At 45.4% G+C, this 21,592-nt stretch overlaps 1 protein-coding gene across 1 annotated transcript in view; it reads right to left on the minus strand.

Moving 5' to 3' along the window:
• Positions 1-1,774: 1,774 nt before the first annotated feature.
• Positions 1,775-21,592, minus strand: part of LOXHD1 (lipoxygenase homology PLAT domains 1) — a 196,111-nt gene continuing 176,293 nt past the window's right edge. The window contains exons 38-41 of the mRNA XM_084964969.1: positions 15,791-15,961; positions 8,369-8,501; positions 5,855-6,013; positions 1,775-2,682 (exon numbers count right to left, since the gene is read on the minus strand). Of these exons, the coding sequence (XP_084821095.1) occupies positions 2,202-2,682; positions 5,855-6,013; positions 8,369-8,501; positions 15,791-15,961 (944 nt within the window). The 3' untranslated portion in view covers positions 1,775-2,201. The remainder of the gene's footprint in view (positions 2,683-5,854; positions 6,014-8,368; positions 8,502-15,790; positions 15,962-21,592) is intronic.

Consider the following 21,592-nt stretch of genomic DNA (forward strand, 5'->3'; position numbering starts at 1 on the left):
TCTCTCTCCTCCAAGGGGTTGGAAAATGGGGTGAGTAGAGGGATGAGCAGCAGTAAAAGTACAAGGTGAGGACAAGAGGTAAGACTGACCTCATACTCTTACACACATACAGTCACACACACACAAACACACACACACTTACCCTTCCCTCACTTTGGTTCCCACCTGTGATAGGACTGAGCTGGGGGATGGGAGAAGTCTTGATTCTACACAAGATGTTTTGGCCTTTGTAAGGGAGTAGAACTTTTCTTTTTATTATTTTAAAGCCTATTTTATTTATTTATTTATTTTGTCTTTTTAGGGCCCCACCTGCTGCATATGGAAGTTTCCAGGCTAGGGGTCAAATCAGAGCTGCAGCTGCCAGCCTACACCACAGCCACAGCAACGAGGGATCCAAGCCACGTCTGTGACCTACACTGCAGCTCATGGCAATGCTGGATCCTTAACCCACTGGGATCTACAGGGATCAAACCCGTGTCCTCATGGATACTAGTCACGTTCGTTCCCACTGAGCCACAAAGGGAACTCCCGGGAGTGGAACATTTAAATAATAGAAATGACATGGACTCTGTGACTTTAAAGTGGCTGTTGGCTGTTTTATTACATATGAGAATCCAGAAGCGTTATGAGGTTGCCTTAATTTTCAACCAGGCACAAGGGAAGAACCGGTTCTAGAAAAAGATACGAATAAAGCTGTTTGATGATTCCTTCTCTCCTCCCCCGACCCCAGACCCCTTGAGTCTGGTTTGTTCAGTAGGATGGACATACCCTTCAGTGAAGGTGCTAAATTAACTGTCTGCATTTTATCTCAGTCCACATAATAACCTACAAGGCTGGTGTTGTCATTCTTCCTATTGGACAGATGAGGAAACTGAGGCCATGAGATGAGATAATATACCCAAGCTCTGTCAGTGAGGGAAAGGCAGAGCTGGGACCCAAGCGCAGTCAGGCTGCCTCTCGGTTTGCGCTTCCTGCCTTGGCTTCTCTCCAAGGGTCTCTGAGTGCTCAGAGCCATGAAGCCTTACCAAGTTTACACCAGTCTGTGCTAGAAGGCTCAGCAGAAACCCTGGTACTGGGTGCCTCCTACAGGAAGACTTCCAGGCTTGACATACCTTCTCACTGAGTCTTGCTCCAGCCTCTGCAGGAAAATCAGAAGTCGGGTGCTATCTGCTGCACTCTTGCTGTGCAGGGCCCACTCCTTTACGATCTTTGATCAGGGAGTGTTTGTGTGTGTGCGCGTGCGTGTGCATGCGCTAACATACCCATGAATGTGTGGTTCTCCTGCTGCTTCTCCATCAGTGTCATATCCCCCTTGAGGGCAGAGAACACATCTTCATTTTGTTCTCACTGCTTCTCGGCTCTCAATCCACATTGCCCACAGCAAGCCACAGGTGACACGTGCTAAACAACACCAATGCCCTCCTCACCTCCCAGATGGGGTGCAGCAGGGACTAGCTGTTCCAGGCACCTTCTCCTGCCCCTCACCACTGCCCCCCTACCCCCTGCCCCACCACACCCCAACACCTGCTCAGGTCTCTGGGTCTGAACTTTGTTATTTCTGGCTGGGGCAGCTGGCGGGGGGGGGGCACTTGGCAATGTGTTCTTTGTAAAGTGATGGAAAGAATCATGTACCTTTTCACAGACTCCTAAGTTCCCCCCACAGCTGAAACTCTTCCTCTTGATGTTTTTCTCCCTCTGCCACCAGGAGTTATTGAAACTGGGAAAAAGGATGCATTTCTAAGTGAGCAGATGCCAAGATGAGTTCTTTGCCGAGTGTGGTTGGTAATAATTTAATTAGCCCAGCTTTTTTGGGAAAAAAGTGTTAATTAGTTTTTGCTTAAAATACATCATCTTGATGGCCTCTTCTTCCCCACTTCTATCCCCTGGGTGAAGCCCCAATTTCCCATCCATGCCTGGCAGCAAGTCTCAGCCTAGTCACCACTGTTATGGAAAGAGAAAATGCAAAAAGTTATTTTTGTGCAGCCACGAATTATGCACATGTTGGTGGATTCCTGTAGATCCAGGAGGTGTGGGACAGGGCAGGACCACACAGGTGTGTGCCCACAGTGGCCTCTAAAGGGCTATGGATGGAGCCCTGGGGCCCCAGCCCCATCCCAGCTCCAGGAGGCTTTCGAGGATGGACTGAGATGGCAAGTGTGGTTGAGACAAAGTGGTGGGAGAGCGAAGGGGGCCTCTGGCCCTCAGACAGAAGGGAAGAGGTCTCTCCAGGTGAGCCCGTCGCCGCGCTTCTTGTCCAGCCACCTGCCGCAGGTGAAGATGGTGGCCACCCCGGTGCTGGTGTTGGTGACCTCCACCTTGTCCACCAGCCAGCCCGAGCAGTATCCACTGCTATCGTGCTCCAGCCGCACCTTGCGCAGCTCGCCCAGCTCCAGCGTCTCCAGGAAGAAGCGGTCGGTGCTGCCCCGCTCAAATAGGTTGCGCATCTTCTGCTTCAGCTCCCGCTTGCCCGTGTCACCATTGGCCCCAAAGATGGTCACAAAGACGTTGGCGTCGGTGCCCGCCCCCGGCTCATAGCCCGTCGTCACAATGACCTCGTACTTGACTGGTACCAGGCTTTGGACCTTGCTGGCAAAGCTCTCTGTCGTCTTGGTGACCTCGAAAACCTTGAAGTACTTCCGCTTCCTCTTGAGGGGGATGAGGCAGTCGCAGTTAAAGAAGTACCTGGGTGGAAGAGGGCAGGACGGGGGGCGGAGCTTAGTGTGCAGCAGCCAAGCCCCACCCCCTCCCCCAGGACCCTGGTGCTCTGAAAGTGATTCCTCCCCCAGGTGACCGGATATTAGGATAGGAAACATCTGCATTAAAATATGAGGATGGGTCTCGTTTATGTGGAAATCGATAGTGAGTGACATCTCTTTTTAGTTGCTCCTTGATTGTCCTTTTATTTTCCCCTCACACTCCATATCCATGCACTGGCAACTCCCATTGATCCCATCTTTAAAACAGACCCAGAGTCAGCCCTCCTTAAAAAAGTACACACTACCTCACCATCTGCCCTGCTGTCTCTCTGGTCCAGTCAACACCGGCCTCTACCTGAAATGTGTCAGCCTCCTAAGTGATCTCCCTGCTTCTTGATACCTACCGTGACTTCTCTTCACAGCATCCAAGTGATCCTGTGGAGATGTTAGCCCAAGAATGTCATTCTTCCACTCAGACCCCTCCACTGGCCTCCCACAATAAATAAAAATCACCATCTTACAAAGGCCTGCAAGACCTCTCACATGATCTGACCTTCCTCCCAGAATTTGCCTTTCTGACCCGTTACCTGCCCTGCTCTAAGCTCACTCCATGGCAAATAGGCTGATCCTCCTGCTTTTTCAAAGTGACTGATGAATGTTTTTACCTGGTTATCACCTGCAGAGGAGCAATGGGATCCAGAATGACAATCCCAGGCAAAGCCAAGAAGAAATGTGATTAGAAAATGTATGCTCCCAAATCCCTTGCACTTGGCTGACTTTATGAGTGTGTGTGTCCCCCCCCCCCCCACACACACATGCATGTGCTCATGGACAACACAGTACAAAGGGGTAAGAGAAAGTCCTCTTCTGAAAAAACTTCTACCAGCAGAAGCAAGTCCAAGGCCAAGAGAAATGGTCTTGGACCAAAAAGTCCCTTTTCTACCCCCACTCCCAATGTTAGCTTTTGGTAATGACATTGAGTCCGATGAATACCAAGGAAGAAGTCAGAGGACCTGGTGGGAACACACTACATAAGGCACAAAGGGGTCTGGGTCTACCCTGGCCCTGCCACCTACCACCTGTGTAACCTTGGGCAAGTCACATCCCCACTGACCTTGATTTTTCCCACAGGCAATGCTAGAAGTTTGGACTGAACAACTGCTCTGTTTTTTTCCCCCATCCAAACTGCTAATATTTTCACAGCTTTGAAAATATTCCTGGCACTGGCTAATGACTTCAGGAATGCCACCTTAAAAAGGTGTGCCCAGTGGTACAAAATCAATGGTTAGTTGAAAATCCATGGCAGCAAAAAGAATTTATTTGGTTTCCGCATGCTCACTACATGCCTTGATTTTGCATTCCTGCATCTCATTGACTCCCATGACAACCCTGAGTTGTAGACTTCATCCTCCCATTTCACAGAGAGAGAAACAAAGGCTTGGAGAAGGGAAGTCGCTTCCCAAGGTGACCCAGAGCTGGGGCCCAGAACCAGCCTGCCTGGCCACCTGAAGAACAGCCATTCAAAGACACTTCACAGGAAATCCTTATTCCATCTTGAGAGCTCTCTTCCCCCAACTTATCACTTGATAAACTTGGATTGTTACTTACCACATTTTCTTAGAGGCAACATAATTGCATTCTTTGCTTAAACATTTACTTAAAATGTATGTCTTTATGCAAATGCTCACTAATATACATAATTCTATATAAATACACAAGTCATGGGATCATAGGCATGTTTTTCTAAATGCACTTTTTCCCTTTCCTTTTTGCTTGGCTCTATCTCCTTTACTCCCTCTTTTCCCCTTCTGCATCCTGCCCTCACCTCAAATAACCCAGGTACCAGTTGTGGATGATGCAACGTGCCTCCATTTCACCCAACCCTGCACAGACCCCCAGAGACACAGACACATGTGGGATGCCAATGTTCCCTTTACAAAATGGCATTGCATAATACATGCTTTCCCATATCTCACTTTTCTCACTTTTCTACCTCAACAATACTTCCTTGGAATTGCCCCAAGTCTTCTGGTACATATTTCATTGTTTTATTTTTTTGTTTGTTTTTTATTTATTTATTTATTTATTTTGTCCTTTGTCTATTGAGGGTCGCACCTGTGGCATATGGAGGTTCCTAGGCTAGGGGTCTAATCAGAGCTATAGCTGCCAGCCTAAGCCAGAGCCACAGCAACGCCAGATCCGAGCAGTGTCTGTGACCAACACCACAGCTCATGACAATGCCAGATCTTCAACCCACTGAGTGAGGCCAGGGATCGAAGCTGCAACCTCATGGTTCCTAGTTGGATTCGTTTCTGCTGCACCACCACGGGAACTCTGGTGCAATTCTTGTGAAAGGCCTTGCCAGGAGCAGAGCCAGCCCAGAGTGGGCATGAAGGGGCTTGGAAGGGGCCAGCAGCAGTTCTGGGGGAGTCCCAGCAGTGTCACTTGCTCCTGGGGTCCACCCTCCCCCATGAACACACTGCCCTTGGCTTCCCCTTCCTTCTCTTCTGGCTTCTTCTCAGGGTCTTTCCTGCCTTCCAGAGCCTCAGGGCTCTTTCTGGCTTCCAACATGGTTACCAAGTGGTTTTAATTAGAAAAACTGATGGCTGTGAACTGTTACCCAGGTAACTAAAACCCTTAATCCTCCAGAAATGCCCGAGTCCCCAGAAGGCCCTGGTGGAGGAAATGCAAAGCTCCTTATTGGGGGCCTTCTTGCCTGTGGGCCATGGGATTATGGCTGGTCTCAGGCCCCTACTCTGCCCACACGTGCGGTGGGCTTTCACTCTGACTGTGGAGCAGCAGGCTTCAAAGCTGTATTTCTTTGTCCTTATACAGTGATGGGAGGGGAAAGGAAGGAATGCCTCAGCTGCCTGGCATCATCTGACGGGTTCAGCGTCCTTCCAAAGAAGCCTGGATTTTTAAAAGGCGGGAGCACCCAAGATCATCTGGTCTACCACCTTGCCTCTGGTTCAGAAAGCTTGAGAACCAGTGCAACCGCCTCTTCCCTTCCTGCCTCCTATGCCTCCTGAGTGCTGTGACTTCAGCCTTTAGGGGACATCTCCCTGGACCACCCCTCTCCCACTATCTTGCTGGTGGTCTGGCCCCTTCAATTATGAGGGCGGGCCTTTCCTGGGGATAGGGGTGGGGCCCAGACATACACGTTGCCGTACTCCATCTCGGTGATGGTGATGGTCTTGACATGCCAGACCAGCTCTCTCTTGGGGATGAATCGGTCCTCCCTGGCGAGGTGGCCCACGCAGAGGGAGGCAATGTCCCCGAGGTAGATGCTGTCAAACTCAAATGTGTCTGTGGTCCCCCTGCAAGACACAAAAGTATGACCAGTGAGAGCCGCCTGTGCCCACTGAAGGAAGTAAGCATTTATTGAGTGCCTACTGTATTCTAAGCACTGGTCTGAGGACTAGGGATAGAATGGCAAGCAAGACCTGAGGTCAGGCCTCCATTGATCGAGGGATTCAGTCCAGTTTTGGATCAAGACAATCACAACCAGAAATTCCCGTTTGGCTCAGAGGTAAAGAACCTGATGGTAAAATATTCATGAGGAGGCAGGCTTGATCCCTGGCCTCACTCAATGGGTTAAGGATCTGGTGTTGCTGTGAGCTATGGTGTAGGTCACAGATGCAGCTTGGATCTGGTGTTGCTGTGACTGTGGCATAGGCTGGCGGCTACAGCTCCTATTCAACCCTTAGCCTTATAGGTTTCCAACCTCCATATGCTGCAGGTGTAGCCCTAAAAAGCAAAAGAAAAAGAAAAGAATCAAGGTGGAATATTACTCAGCCATAAAAAACCATGGACAAAGATATTATCACACCAAATGAAGTAAGTCAGACAAAGACAAATATCATATGAGATCACTAATATATGGAATCTAATAGAAATGATACAGTAGAACTTATAAAACAGAAACAGACTTAAAGATTTCAAAACCAAATTTATGGTTACCAAAGGGGAAATGAGGAGGGATATATTAGGAGGTTGAGATTGACATATACACACTACTATATATAAAACAGATGAATAACAAGGACCTACTGCATAGCACAGTAAATTTACTCAATACTGTGTAATAACCTATATGGGAAAAGAATCTGAAAAGGAATGGTATATTTGTATGTATAACTGATTTACTTTGCTGTATGCCTGAAATTAACATATCTTTGTAAGTCAACTATATTCCAATAATTGTTTTTTTTTTTTAAGTAGCGGGGTGGGGCCATCTGCAGTGGTAAGTCAGCACGGACCATCCCACACAGAGGGAGTTTGAACAGAAGGTACAGTGGATGGGAGGGGGAGACGCTGTGTAAGCAGTTGTGATGGGAGCGGGGATGCAGTGGCACCTGAGTGGTTCAGAGGCGGTGCCAATGTACAGGAGGAGGTGAGATTCTCAGGCTTTGGCTGGCCAAGGGTGCTGAGCAGAGGCACCGCTCCTTGAGACCCAGTTTTGGTTTTCTTATGAAGCGTCTTAAAGGCTCTCTCTGCCCTCCCTCGTTTTAACTAGAATAGAATTCTCTGCTGACTTACATGATCCTTTTTCGTGTTTATGGGTAAATATCTTCCTTTTCAGTTCAACTGTGAGCTACTCATCTGCATGGACTCGGGATAACATCATTGTAGTTCCTGGCCTTGTAGAGGGCTTGCTTTAATTAATTGATTGATTTTTTTGTGGTAGTTTGTGTGTGTGTGTGTCTTTAGGGCTACGACTGTGGCATATGGAAGTTTCCAGGCTAGGGGTGGACTTGGAGCTGCAGCTGCTGGCCTAAGCCACAGCCATAGCCATAGCAATGTGAGATCCAAGCCTGGTCTGCAACCTACACCACAGCTCACCAACTCATGGCAACACCAGATCCTCAACCCATGGAGTGAGGACAAGGATTGAACCCCTGTCCTCATGGATGCTAGTCGGATTCGTTACCACTGAGCCACAAACAACGGGAATTCCTTGTGGTCGTTTTCCATTAACTTCTTAAAAATTGAAACACATTCAACATACACCATTGTATAAATTTAAGATATACAACGTGTTGGTTTGAAACAGTTCTGTGTTATTCCATGATTGCCATTGCAGTGGTAATTAGCACTTCCATCATATTAAATAATTATCCTTTCTTTCTAGTAGTTGGCATAATTAGGTTCTAGGCTCTTGAAGAGGGCTCTCTTTTATTTTATTTTATTTTAATTTTTTTTGGTCTTTTATCTTTTTAGGGCCGCACGTGCGGCATATGGAGGTTCCCAGACTAGGGGTCTAATCGGAGCTATAGCTGTCGGCCTACACCACAGCCACAGCAATGCCAGATCCAAGCGGTGTCTGTGACCTACACCACAGCTCATGGCAATGCCGGATCCTTAACCCACTGAGCGAGGCCAGGGATCAAACCCTCAACCTTATGGTTCCTAGTTTGATTCGTTTCGGCTGCGCCAAGACGGGAACTCCAGGGTTCTCTTTTAAATGACAGTCCCCTCCCTTTCCTTTTCTAAATCTCCTGGTTTCATCCTTAGGAGCGAGAATGGGGTTGGTACACAGTGGGTTCTCAACAAGTTCTTGCTCATTAGGCCCATCTGTATACTCATGGCCCCACTAAAAGAGTTCCTTCTTGGGGTCCCTCTCTTACCCATGTCACCCATCACTATTCCCCAGTGGGTACCCGTCTTCTTACTTCCTAAAGGCCCGCTGTCTAGAAGAATTTTCCACCAGAAACTCCTTGGATCGGTTTTTCCTGCCCTCCAGGATGAGCCAGACGTTCTCCCTGGTTTCACCTCCATTGCCAGTTTCTATGACGATCTCGTAGGCTGTGGGGGAGAAGGTGGGAGAGGGTCAGCTCAGGGGAGCAGCGCCCGCTCTTAGGGCAGCCAACTGGCAACTTCTTCCTGGTCCTACATCTGATCTTAGGCTACAGCCTGAGGTGTGTGTGGGGCCGGTTAAAATTGCTATAATTGAGGCACTATAAATAGAACCTGCCTCTACTTGGGGGCTATAGCAGTGTCTCCAGGTTATGTGCAGTAGAAACCTTTTTGCTGGGTGAACATGGGAGCTGCTGGGAGTGAAGAAGCACATGCCCTGCCTCTAAGAACCAGGAGATGGAGGTGAATTTTCAGAGAGATGCTGGGGTCTGGATCTTAGGGACGGAGGAGTCTGAGATGGAAAGCAGAGATCTATGCAAAAAGAAGGGAAGGGAGGCTGGGTCCAGCTACAGAATCAGGAAGGGAATACGCAGGCAAGCACGACTCTAGGAGAGCCTCACACTTTCTCTAGCAAGCAGTCTCACTCCTGCCCTGTCTTAGTTTTCACCCCTGTGTCACATTCAGCATCATAGCTTCCCTCCCCCACTTCCTTTCATCCAAACTTTGTTAAGTGGGTGCCAAGTGTCAGGACTGGGCTAGACTCTGGGAGACGCTAGACTTCATCTCTAGCCCCTGACTGCTCCTAGGACAGAATAACCTATCAAAAGGGTACCATGGGAGAGAGGATAAAGCTAGTTTCCATGACCCCTCTGACCTCACCTTCCAGTACTTTTCTCTCTTGCTCACTCTCAATTGGCCCGCACCCTCTTTGGTGTTCCAGGAGCACTAGGCACCCTCTTGCCTTAGCACTCTGCCTGCAGGGCGACCCTTTTCTCTTCCCACCCCCACACATGATAACTTGGCTCAATCCCTCACCTCCTTCCCACCTACTGTAGCCTGATATTCCTTGCTCTTCTGCCTGCCCTACTGTGCTCTATGAGTATTATCTTCTCTTGTCCTTATCGCCTAGTACCTTCTAACAAGCTAAGCAGTTGACCTATCATTTTATTGTTTATTGTATTTCCCTCTCCCACCCGAATGAGGACAGGGGTCTTTGTTGTGCTCACTGATACATCCCAAGTGCCCAGGACAGTGTCTGGCACAAAAACGTTCAATAAGTATTTGTTAAGTGAATAAATGAATGATTGGACTAATGACAGGAAGCTTTAGGAAGAAGGTGGCAAATGAGCTTGGCCTTGAAGAAGAATCATGATTATAATCAGCAGAAAACAAAGAGGGGTGCTCAAGGAGGAGAGAGGAGCCTAAGCAAAGTTACTGAGGAGCATAAGAGAGGGGCTTGAAATCTCCATGATCCAGCCCTGCTCCCCTGGGACAGGGCTGGGCTAGAGGTTGCACGCAGGAGGACACAAAGTTTGCCTGAGGGTCCCCTATGCCTAGAGCAGTAAGTGAATCACCGAAGATTTGGGATTCTGGATCCAAAGGGATAGTTCTATTTCTGTGTTTTTACCTCAGAGACGTGACAAAGACAGGAGGGATGGTGGTGCCTACAGCTCAATGTAATGTCCATCCTGGTCTCTCAACATTGCCTCTGTGACTTCTCCCAGGCCATGGGGAGAACGAATCTGGGCAAAGAGCTCACAGGAGGGGACAAGATCCACAGAGAGGACAAGCCCAGGAAGAAGAGCAAGGCTCTGCAGGCCAGAAAGATTGCATCCCAGGGATGTGAAATGGCTGAGCCATGGGGGTGCCCAAAGCTATGCCAGGGAGGGGGTGCTCCCATGGCCATTCTGCTTTCCCAGCCAAGGTACCTCTGCAAACCAGACATCCATGGGTTCAAAGTAGATCCTGGGCACTGTAGAGGAAAGGTTTTGTCAATGCCCAGGAGAGGAGGTGGGGAGCGCTAGGAACCCATTTGCTCCCTACGGTTAACTCAAGGCAGAGATGCAAGAAATGGAGTGTGTGGATCATAACTGGACCAAATCCAAGTCTCTCATGACCCTGAGGAGAAGGTAAAGAAGGAAGGTGTAAAAGCGAGGACAAGGAGGCAGATTAAAAACAAAGGTGTCTGGTTGCATCAATGGTCTTTCGATCAAAGTCATTTCATCAATGACTTGATAAAAATGTGCAAGGCATGACTCAGCTTTGTTTATAGCTGCTGGGAGGAAAGGACAGGGGAGAACCAGGGACCTGACAGAGCGGGGCAGGCAGAAGCCCAGCCCAGGCTGGGCCAGTGAGAGGCTCACCCTGTGCCACATCCTCAGGGAATGAGCCGGCTAGAGAAAGTAGGACCATCAGCAGAGCTACTGTGGGTTCAGGGGCATGGATGTTGTTCAGGTGGCAAGACAGGAGAGAGCAGAGCTGGCTCCTCTCAACATCTTGCCTGTATGCAGGGCATGGAATCTGCAGAGGGTGATGAACAAGCCACTTAGGATGTACCAAGAGGAGCCAACATCCCATCGCTGGAGCATCTCCTGAACAGACAGGTGTTGCCTTGAGGTCAGGATGGCAGGGCCCTGTGAGGCAGAGGAGTGCTAGAGGGCCCCTGGGCATCTGGTTGGCATCTGGAACTTACTGCTCCACATCACCTTTCCCACCTCACATTGTTAGGACTGTTCTTGGCTCTGGGGATCTCCTTCTGCATAGGCTGAGAGTCCCAGGCCTGGACAGGCAGAATTAATCCTGGGAGACATTCTCTTCCCTCTCACAGGCTGTTGAGAAGGCTGTGGGGTTGGGGATGGCCATCTTCCCACAACATAGAGAAAGAAGCTGTTGAGAGGCAAAGGGAGACAAAGACATATTAAAATCATTGGCATCTCTGGAGATAGCCAAGTCTCAGCCCACTCTACTTGGACCTTCCAAGTTCTGCAAACCAATACGCTCCCTTTTTGCTGGAGCCAGCTTAGGGCTGGGCCTCAGGCATGTACAGTCAAGACTCATGACGACTTCTGAAATTTTGTGTTTGACCCCATGGGAACTGCCAAAGGATAGAAACTTCAAGAACATAACTATGGGGGCGTTCCCGTCGTGGCACAGCAGAAACGAATCCAACTAGGAACCATGAGGTTGTGGGTTTGATCCCTGGCCTCGCTCGGTGGGTTAAGGATTTGGTGTTGCCATGAGCTGTGGTATAGGTTGCAGACGTGGCTCGGATCTGGTGTTGCTGTGGCTGTGGAGTAGGCTGGCAGCTATAGCACTGATTCAACCACTAGCCTTGGAACCTCCATATGCCACAGGTGCGGCCCTAAAAAGAAAACAGGAAAAAAAAAAAGAACATAAATATGGGAATTCCTCTGTGGTGCAGCCGGTTAAGTGTCTAGCATTGTCACTGCAGCAGCCTGAGTTACTGCTGTGGAGCAAATTTGATCCCTGGCCAGGGAACTTCCACATGCCACAGGTACAGCCCAAAAAAACCAACCAATCAACCAACCAACCAATCAATTAACCAACCAAACAAACAAAAAGCCAAAACAAGAACATAAATATAAAGATGCTTGTTTTAACAGAGCTGCAAAAAACCAACTGAACAAAAAACTGAAATAAGACCATAAAGATTATTTTTTTTTAAACAGCACTGCCTGGTGGAAGAGTGACTCCTCCTCTGGGGAGCTGGCCATCAAGCTGGTCTGTATTTGTGCTGGAAATGTTGCAGATAAGGCAGACTAAGCAGCCCTAAAAGGCTTCAGGTGGGGATGGATAGGAAGGCGGAGGGCTGTGAAAAGGGAGGCACTGGTCCTGCTGGAGGATGTCCCAGAGAGAGAGGGAGATTTCTGTCCTCCCAGGTGTGCATGTGTGTGTGTGTGTGCATGAGGGTGAGTCTGTATGTGGGTGTGCTGTGTACATGCGAATGAGCACATGACTTAGCCTGGACCGATTACAACAGAATCTCTGGGATGAGACCAAGACATTATTATTATTATTATTGTCTTTTTAGGGCCTCACCCATGGCATATGGAGGTTCCCATGCTAGGGGTCTAATCGGAGCTGTAGCTGCCAGCCTATGCCACAGCCACAGCAATGCCAGAACAAAGCCGCGTCTGCGACCTACACCACAGCTCACGGCAATGCCAGATCCTTAACCCATTGAGTGAGGCCAGGGATGGAACCTGTATCCTCTGGATACTAGTCAGATTTGTTACCACTGAGCCACAATGGGAACTCCAGAAAATAATATTATTTGAAGATTGCCAGTGGCTTTCAGCTTTGCCTGAATGTTGGAATCATCTGCAGAGGCAGATGCTTGCAGAGGATAGGGAGAGCTTCTGGAATTGCTAACAAGAGTTGGAGGTAAAGGCAGGAAATAGAAGGCTCAACAAGGTGGGGCAATTGATCAGTCTGGAATGCCGGCCAGGTCCAGTAAGGAAGAGGGAGCCTGAAGTGGTATGATAAGTCCACATCTAGGAATAAGGTCTCAAGAGCCCTCCTAGCAATGGCTAGGCCCTATGTGTGTCACTTCACCTTTCTGGAGTTTTGTTTTCCTTACCTATGCTATAGGGGGGTGAATCTGCCTCCATTTAGCCCCTGGGGAGGGACTGGGATGGCGAGGACCTGGCGAGAGCAGGGGATGTGTGGAATGCTTTCACACATGCCAAACCCTGTTCAAGTATGTAAGGGTCTTTATTCTCACAAGCTGAGTGCCCAGAGGTGTCCCTTGGCTCACAGACACAGAATGTAATTGTCACAAGGGCAGGGTCTCCGTTTTTGTCATTGGGGCATCCCTAGAACTCAGAATAGGCCGTGGCACTTAGTAGGTACTCGACAAGTATTTGCTGGGGGCTTTAAAGAAAGGTAGCTGAGGGTTGGAATGTTTGGCTCCAGTTGCGTCCCTGGCTCCCCTAGGATAAGCCTTCATCTGAGGACACGGGTGTTACAGTCTGTCCCCTTCTGGGCAGACTTGAGGGTACCACTCTGTGCTCTGCATGCTCCTGGTAAAGACAGACTGACCCAGGCCATTTCCTGGGCTCCCATCTCTGGCCCACACACATCCTTATAGAATCAGCACAAGTACTGCTTCCCCTCTGCCATTTCCCTGCCAACCCAAATCTTGCAGGTCCTAGCAGGTGTTTGGCAGGAAATCTGTGAAGGAAACCTCCATGGTTATGCTTAAAGCCTCATGAATCTCTCCTCCCCTAAATGCCAGTGACCCAAGGAAACTCCACTGCTCATGTTAGCACTTGCGTAAGGGGCTTAAGCTTCTCCCTCTAATGAGTTTGTGAGGCTCCAAAGAAAAGCACTGACTGCCTCTTCTTCCATTTGCTGAGCACTAATTGTGCACCTACTAAGTTCCAAAGGCTTACAGAGATACAGAAGTCCACAAACATAAGCGATTTTGTCCTTGACCTTTAGGAGCTTACAGCTGTGCAGAGAGACCAACACATGTGCAAAGGTCAATACAAATAAACTAGAGATCACAGAGAAGTGTGCATCACTCATAGCACCTAAAATAAGACGTGGTACCCAGTAACTCCCCAGTAAATGAAATTACAGAAGCTGGAGTTCACCCTCTGAATTAGGGCAGCCCCATGCATTAAAGCTTCCAGATGAGCAGTTGGTCCTTGTTTGAATGCTCCTATCAGTGGTCACAACCTCTTGAAGTAGCTAAGTCCATCTTTGGGTAGTTTGGATAGCACGATGGAGAAGGCTGAGTAGCTTTCCACCAAAGATCTATGCTTCGCTTCCATGGTGGACAGTGCTTACCTGGGAGGGGCAATCCAGCCAGGCACTACATTTCCCAGGTGCCTTTACATCTAAGTGGAGCCAAATGACTAACAGTCTCAGAGCCAGATTAAGCCTCACAAACCACCAACCCCCTTATCTTTCCAAGGACCGATGGTTCCGGAATGTTGACTGCCCTACATTTTGGCTTTGTTAATCTTCAATCCAAGCCCTGTATTGGAACATTCTCACCCTTTCTTTCTGCCCTTCCCATGACTTTATCTTGGAACTTTCGCCTCCTCTCCTCCTACCCCTCTCATGTAGCCTGGTGCTAACCCTGACACTGGTTACTGCAGCCACAAGGCCCCATGAAACCTACCACCCCCCTAATGCCAGAGAACCTGAACCTTCTCTCAGCTCCTGGCCATTTGCTGGTCAATAAACATACTTGAAGCCTCAGTGCTCCAGACTCCCTGCCTCTATTCACTTCAGCTCCAAACCCCTCAGCCCTTTCTTGCTCTAACAGAGTGTGAGTTAATGTGTTAAAAAGATAGGAGAGTGTGCCTTCTCTATGCTCTCTCTTTCCTCTGTAAGAAATGTGGGAGCCTCATGTTGAAAATGGCAGATGATGAGAAGAGCTTGGGTCCTTGAATCAGGTGTAGAAGGCTTCTTGACAAACAGCCACACCAGACTGTTTACTATATGACTGAGAAAAAAAATGGTAGTACTAAGTCATTGAGATTTGAGAATTTATATCGTACTGCAGCTAGTGTTGCCTTAATAACTAAGGTTGGAAAATCCTTTCTTATATCAGGCCCTGCTTTTGATAAGCTTTCTTCAAATATGTTGTACCTAGATACTGGCATCTGTATTAAAGAAACACCTCCTGGGAGTTCCCATCATGGCTCAACAGAAACAAATCTGACTACTATCCATGAGGATGTGGGTTTGATCACTGGCCTTGCTTGGTGGGTTAAGGATCTGGCATTGCTGTGAGCTGTGGTGTAGATCACAGATCCCACTCAGACCCCGAGTTGCTGTGGCTGTGGTGTAGGCTGGTAGCTACAGCTGCAATTTTAACCCCTAGCCTGTAAACTTCCATATGCTGCAGGTGATACCCTAAAAAAAAAAAGAAAGAAAAGAAAAGAAAAGAAAAAAAAACACATCCCTCGTCCTTGATGACATCCACCTTAGGGACAAATTACTCTTCCTTTTTAAACATCCCCTGAGGAAGGAATCAAAGGGTTGGTGGATAGCCTGGCCCTTCCGCTCATTCTGGTTCCAGGAAGGTTTGATTTGGCAGCTACTGCCAGAGACATCAGTTGAAGAGAGTCCATAACAAAAAATAATAATAAATTAGAGGGATCATCACATCGAACTACTCAGTCTAGCCCTCAAGGCAGGGTGAACTGGTCCCCTATGGGTTTTCCTACTACGCAATCAGTCCCTGTGACTTGAGCCCATGAGGTGGCACCAGCACCATGCAGTTCCATGTTCACCAAGCAACATTTCGAGTGTTTACTTACGCATATCTCCAATATTACCTCCTTCAGTGGGCATCTGAGTCCCCTTCCAGAAAGCTGTGAGTTCCTTCTTTAGATTTTCCAACATTGTTCATACCTTCCCCCTGAGCTAATTCTGCATATTCATCCTAGGCTGAATCTGAGACTAGTTTCCCCACGTACTGGTCTCCTCCAGCTCATCATGGATCTCATTGTTGGCACAGGCAAAGTCACGGACTGTCTGTCCATCACCCACACTCTTGGAGAGCCAGCAGTCACATTGGAAGTGGAAGGTCTCATCTCGGGAGTTGTCCTTCACGTCGACATAGCTCAGGTGCCAACCAGGAAATATCCCTGTGGAAAGAGACATTGGGTAGCAGACATGATAAGAGGAGAATACAAATGCAGAACATTGAAAATGCATTTTAAAATAAGAGAACTGCGAACCAAAATAAGTACAATAGACACACACATAAAAAAGAAATGCAATCCAAACATGACACTGAAGACTGATCCATAATTACACTGGATGTAAATAGATTAAGTGCTCCAACCAAAAGATACAAACTGGCAGAATGAATACAAAAACAAGACCCATATATATGCTGTGTACAAGAGACCCACTTCAGAACACATACAGACTGAAAGTGAGAGGATGGAAGAAGATATTACATGCAAATGGAAATAAAGGAAAGCCAGGAGTAGCAATACTCATATCAGACAAAATAGACTTTAAAGAAAATGGAGTTCCCATTGTGGTGCAGTGGTTAACGAATCCAACTAGGAATCATGAGGTTGCAGGTTTGATCCCTGGCCTTGCTCAGTGGGTTAAGGATCCAGCGTTGCCATAAGCTGTGGTGTGGGTCACAGATGTGGCTTGGATCCCATGTTGCTGTGGCTCTGGCATAGCCAGTGGCTACAGCTCTGATTAGACCCCTAGCCTGGGAACCTCCATATGTGTGGGAGCAGCTCAAGAAAAAAAAAGGAAAAAGACAAAAAAATAAAAGAAAAAAATAAAGAAAATCACAAAAGACAAAGAAGGACACTGTCTAATAATTAAAGGATCAATCCAAGAAGAAGAAATAACAATTGTAAATATATATACACTTTACATAGGAGCACCTCAATATATAAGGCAACTGCTGACAGCCATAAAAGTAGAAGTCGACAGCAATACAATAATAGAAGGGGACTTTAACACCTCACTTACATCAAGAGACAGATCATCTATACAGAGAATCAACAAGGAAACACAGGCCTTAAAATAATACTCTAGACCATATAGATTTAACTGATATTTATTGAACATTCCATCCCAAAGCAACAGAATATACATTATTCTCAAAAGCAAACGGAACATTCTCCAGGATAGATCACATTTTGGGCCACAGATAAAATATTGGTAAATTTTAAAAAGTTGAAATGATCCCATGCGTTTTCTCCAACCACAATGCTATGAGACTAGAAGTCAACTATAAGGAAAAAAACAAAAAACAAAACAGCAAAACCCACAAACTCCTGGAAGCTAAACAATATGCTATTGAACAACCAATGGATCATTGAAGAAATTAAAGAGGAAATCAAAACATACTTAGAGACAAATGACAATGAAGATACAATAATCCAAAACCTATGGGACACAGCAAAAGCAGTTCTGAGAGGAAAGTTTATAGCAATACAGTCTTACCTCAAGAAAGAAGAAAAAGCTCAAATAAACAGCCTAATCTTGTACCTAAAACAATTAGAGAAAGAAGAACAAAGCCCAAAATTAGCAGAAGGAAATAAAAATAAAGATCAGAGCAGAAATAAATGAAACTGAGACAAAAATAATAGAGAAGATCAATGAAACCAAAAGTTGGTTCTCTGAAAAGATCAACAAAATTGATAAATCTTTAGCCAGACTCATCAAGAAAAAAGAGAGAAGGCTCAAATCAATAAAATTAGAAATAAAAAAGGAGAAATTACAATTGACTGCACAGAAATACAAGGGATAATAAAAGACTACTATAAGCAACTATAAGCCAATAAAATGGACAACCTAGAAGAAATGGACAGATTATTACAAAGGTACAACCTACCAAGACTGAACCAGGAAGAAATTGAAAATATGAACACACAAATCACAAGTACTGAGATTGAATATGTGATGAAAAACCTTACAAAAAAAAAAAAAAAAAAAAGGCCAGGACTCAATGGCTACACAGGAGAATTCAATCAAACATTCAGAGAAGAATTAACGCCTATTCTTCTGAAACTCTCTCAAAAAAAAAAATAGCCGGGAACCCTCCTGCACTGTTGGTGGGAATGTAAACTGGTACAGCCACTATGGAGAACAGTTTGGAGATACCTTAGAAATCTATACATAGAACTTCCATATGACCCCACAATCCCACTCTGGGGCATCTATCCGGACAAAGCTCTACTTAAAAGAGACACGTGCACCCGCATGTTCATTGCAGCACTATTCACAATAGCCAGGACATGGAAACAACCCAAATGTCCATCGACAGATGATTGGATTCGGAAGATGTGGTGTATATACACAATGGAATACTACTCAGCCATAAAAAAGAATGACATAATGCCATTTGCAGCAATATGGATGGAACTAGAGAATCTCATACTAAGTGAAATGAGCCAGAAAGACAAAGACAAATACCATATGATATCACTTATAACTGGAATCTACTATCCAGCACAAATGAACATCTCCTCAGAAAAGAAAATCATGGACTTGGAGAAGAGACTTGTGGCTGCCTGATGGGAGGGGGAGGGAGTGGGAGGGATCGGGAGCTTGGGCTTATCAGACACAACTTAGAATAGATTTACAAGGAGATCCTGCTGAATAACATTGAGAACTTTGTCTAGATACAAATGTTGCAACAGAAGAAAGGGTGGGGGAAAAATGTAATTGTAATGTATACATGTAAGGATAACCTGACCCCCTTGCTGTACAGTGGGAAAATAAAAAAAATATTTAAAAAAATAGCCAAGGAACACTCCCAAGCTCATTCTATGAGGCCACCATCAACCTGATATAAAAATCAGACAAAGATACCACAAAAAAAGAAAATTACAGACCAATATCACTGATGAACATAGATGCAAAAATCCACAACAAAATACTAGCAATCTGAATCCAAGTACATATTAAAAGGATTGATACACCATGATCAAGTAGGATTAATCCCAGGGATGCAAGGATTCTTCAATATCCACAAACCTATCAATGTGATACACCACATCAACAACCTGAAGAATAAAAACCATATTATCATCTCAAAGGATGCAGAAAAGGCTTTTTACAAAGTTCAACACTGTTTCTGATAAAAACTCTACAGAGAATGGGGAGAGAGTGAACCAACCTCAAAATAATAAAAAAACATATATGAAAAACCCACAGCTGACATCATTCTCAATGGGGAAAAATTGAAAATGTTCCCACTAACATCAGGAACAAGACAAGGATGTCCACTTTCACCACTATTATTCAACAAAGTTTTGTAAATTCTAGCCATGGTAATCAGAGGGAAAAAAAAGAAATAAAAGGAATCCAAATTGGAAAAGAAGAAGTAAAACTATTACTGTTTGCAGATGATATGATAGTATACTTAGAAAACCCTTAAGACAGAAGCAGAAAACCGTTAGAACTCATCAATTAATTTGGCAACATTTTAGGCTACAAAATTAATACACAGAAATCAATTGCATTTATTTATACTAATAATGAAAGATCAGAAAGAGAAATCAAAGAAACCATCCCATTTACAAATGAATCCCATCAAAATGAATTAAATACCTAGGAATAAACCTACCTATACTCTGGAAACTATAAACTGTTGATGAAAGAAATCAAAGGCGACACAAACAGATGGGAAGATAGATCATACTCTTGGATTTGAAGAATCAATATTGTCAAAATGACTATACTACCCAAGGCAATCTACAGATTCAGTGCAATCCCTATCAAATTACCAAAGACATTCTTCACAGAACTAGAACAGAATATTTTAAAATTTGTGTGGAACACAAGAGACCCCAAATAGCAAAGCGATATTAAAAAAGAAAAATGAAAATGGAGGAATCAAGCCTCCTGACTGCAGACAATACTACAAAGCTATGGTCATCAAAACAATATGGTACTGGCACAAAAACAGAAATATAGACCAATGGAAGAGGATAGAAAGCCCAAATATAAACCCAAGTACCTATGGACGACTAATCTATGACAAAGGAGGACAGAACATATAGTGGAAGAAAGATAGCCTCTTCAATCAATGGTTCTGGGAATACTGGAAAGCAGTATGTAAAAGAATGAAAGTAGAACACTATCCAATACCATATGCAAAAATAAACTCAAAATGGATAAACGACCTAAATATAAGGCCAGACACTATAAAACTGGAGGAAAACATAGGCAGAATGCTCTTTGACATAAATCATAGCAATATCTTGTTTGACCCACCTCCTGGAATAATGACAATAAAAACACAAATAAACCAATGGGACTTAATCAAACTCAAAAGCTTTTACACAGCAGAGGAAACTATTTTAAAAAATGAAAAGACAACCTGCAGAATGGGAGAAAATCTTTGCCAACAATGCTACAGACAAGGGCCTAATTGCCAAAATATACAAACAACTCATACAACTAAACAACAACAAAAAAACAAACAAACCAATCAAAAAATGGGCAGAAGAACTAAACAGACTTTTCTTTTTTTATTGTTTTATTATTTTAATTTTTTTTCCACTGTATAGCATGGTGACCAAGTTACTCTTACATGTATACATTTTTTCCCACCCTTTGTTCTGTTGCAATATAAGTATCTAGACATAGTTCTTGATGCTACTCAGCAGGATCTCCTTGTAAATTCATTACAAGTTGTATCCAATAACCCCAAGCTCCCGATCCCTCCCACTCCCTCCCTCTCCCCCCAGGCAACCACGTCTATTCTTCAAGTCCATGATTTTATTTTCTAAACAGACTTTTCTCTGAAGAAGACATATGGATGGCCAACAGGCATATGAAAAAATGCTCAATATTAATTATTAGAGAAATGCAAATCAAAACTACAATTAGGTACCACCTAATACCAGTCAAAATGGCCATCATTAAGTCAACCAATAACAAATGCTGGAGAGGGTGTGGAGAAAAATGTACCCTCCTCCACTGTTGGTGGGAATGTAAATTGGTAAAACCACTATGGAAAACAGTGTGGAGGTACCTCAGGAAATTAAATATAGAGCTACAATATGATCCAGCAATTCCTCTGCTGGGCATATATCCAGACAAAAGTTTCACTGAAAAATATACATGCACCCCTCTGTTCATTGCAACACTATTTACAATAGCCAAGATATGGCAACAACCTAAATGTCCACTGACAAATGAATGGATTAAGAAGACGGAATATTACTCAGCCATAAAAAGACAAACTAATGCTATTTGCAGCAACATGGATGGATCTAGAGACTCTCATAGTAAATGAAGTAAGCCAGAAAGAAAAAAACAAATACCATATGATATCACTTATTTGTGGACTCTAAAATATGGAACAGATGATCCTACCTAAAAATAACAAACAAACAAGCAAACAAAAAACAGAGACAGATCATGGCCAAGAAGAGCAGACTTCTCTTGGGTTCCTGGGCCAAAGGGGGAAGAAAAGGAATTGGGGTGGATGAGCATTTTGGGGGTTTTGGGGATGCAAATTGTTATACTTGGAATGGATGGGCAATGGGATCCTACTGTATAGCACAGGGAAATGCATGTGATTGGGTCACTTTGTTGCACAACAGAACTTGACATTGTAAATCAACTCTAATAATAATAAAAATAAAGAGACATTGGGATTGGGAGCTGAATGTGCCTCCCCTCCCCTTTCAGAATTCCACTTCTCCCACCCATTGGCTGTGTGGCCCTGGACAAGTTCTCTGTCCTTTCTGGGCCTTGGTCTCCTTGTTGATGAAATAAGGGTTGGG

The sequence above is a fragment of the Sus scrofa genome, chromosome 1 (genome assembly GCF_054392235.1).
Source record: "Sus scrofa isolate SSC_HxYL_T2T_F1_AM1 chromosome 1, Sscrofa_HxYL_maternal_Yorkshire_Landrace_v2.0, whole genome shotgun sequence".
Classification (NCBI taxonomy): Eukaryota; Metazoa; Chordata; class Mammalia; order Artiodactyla; family Suidae; genus Sus; species Sus scrofa.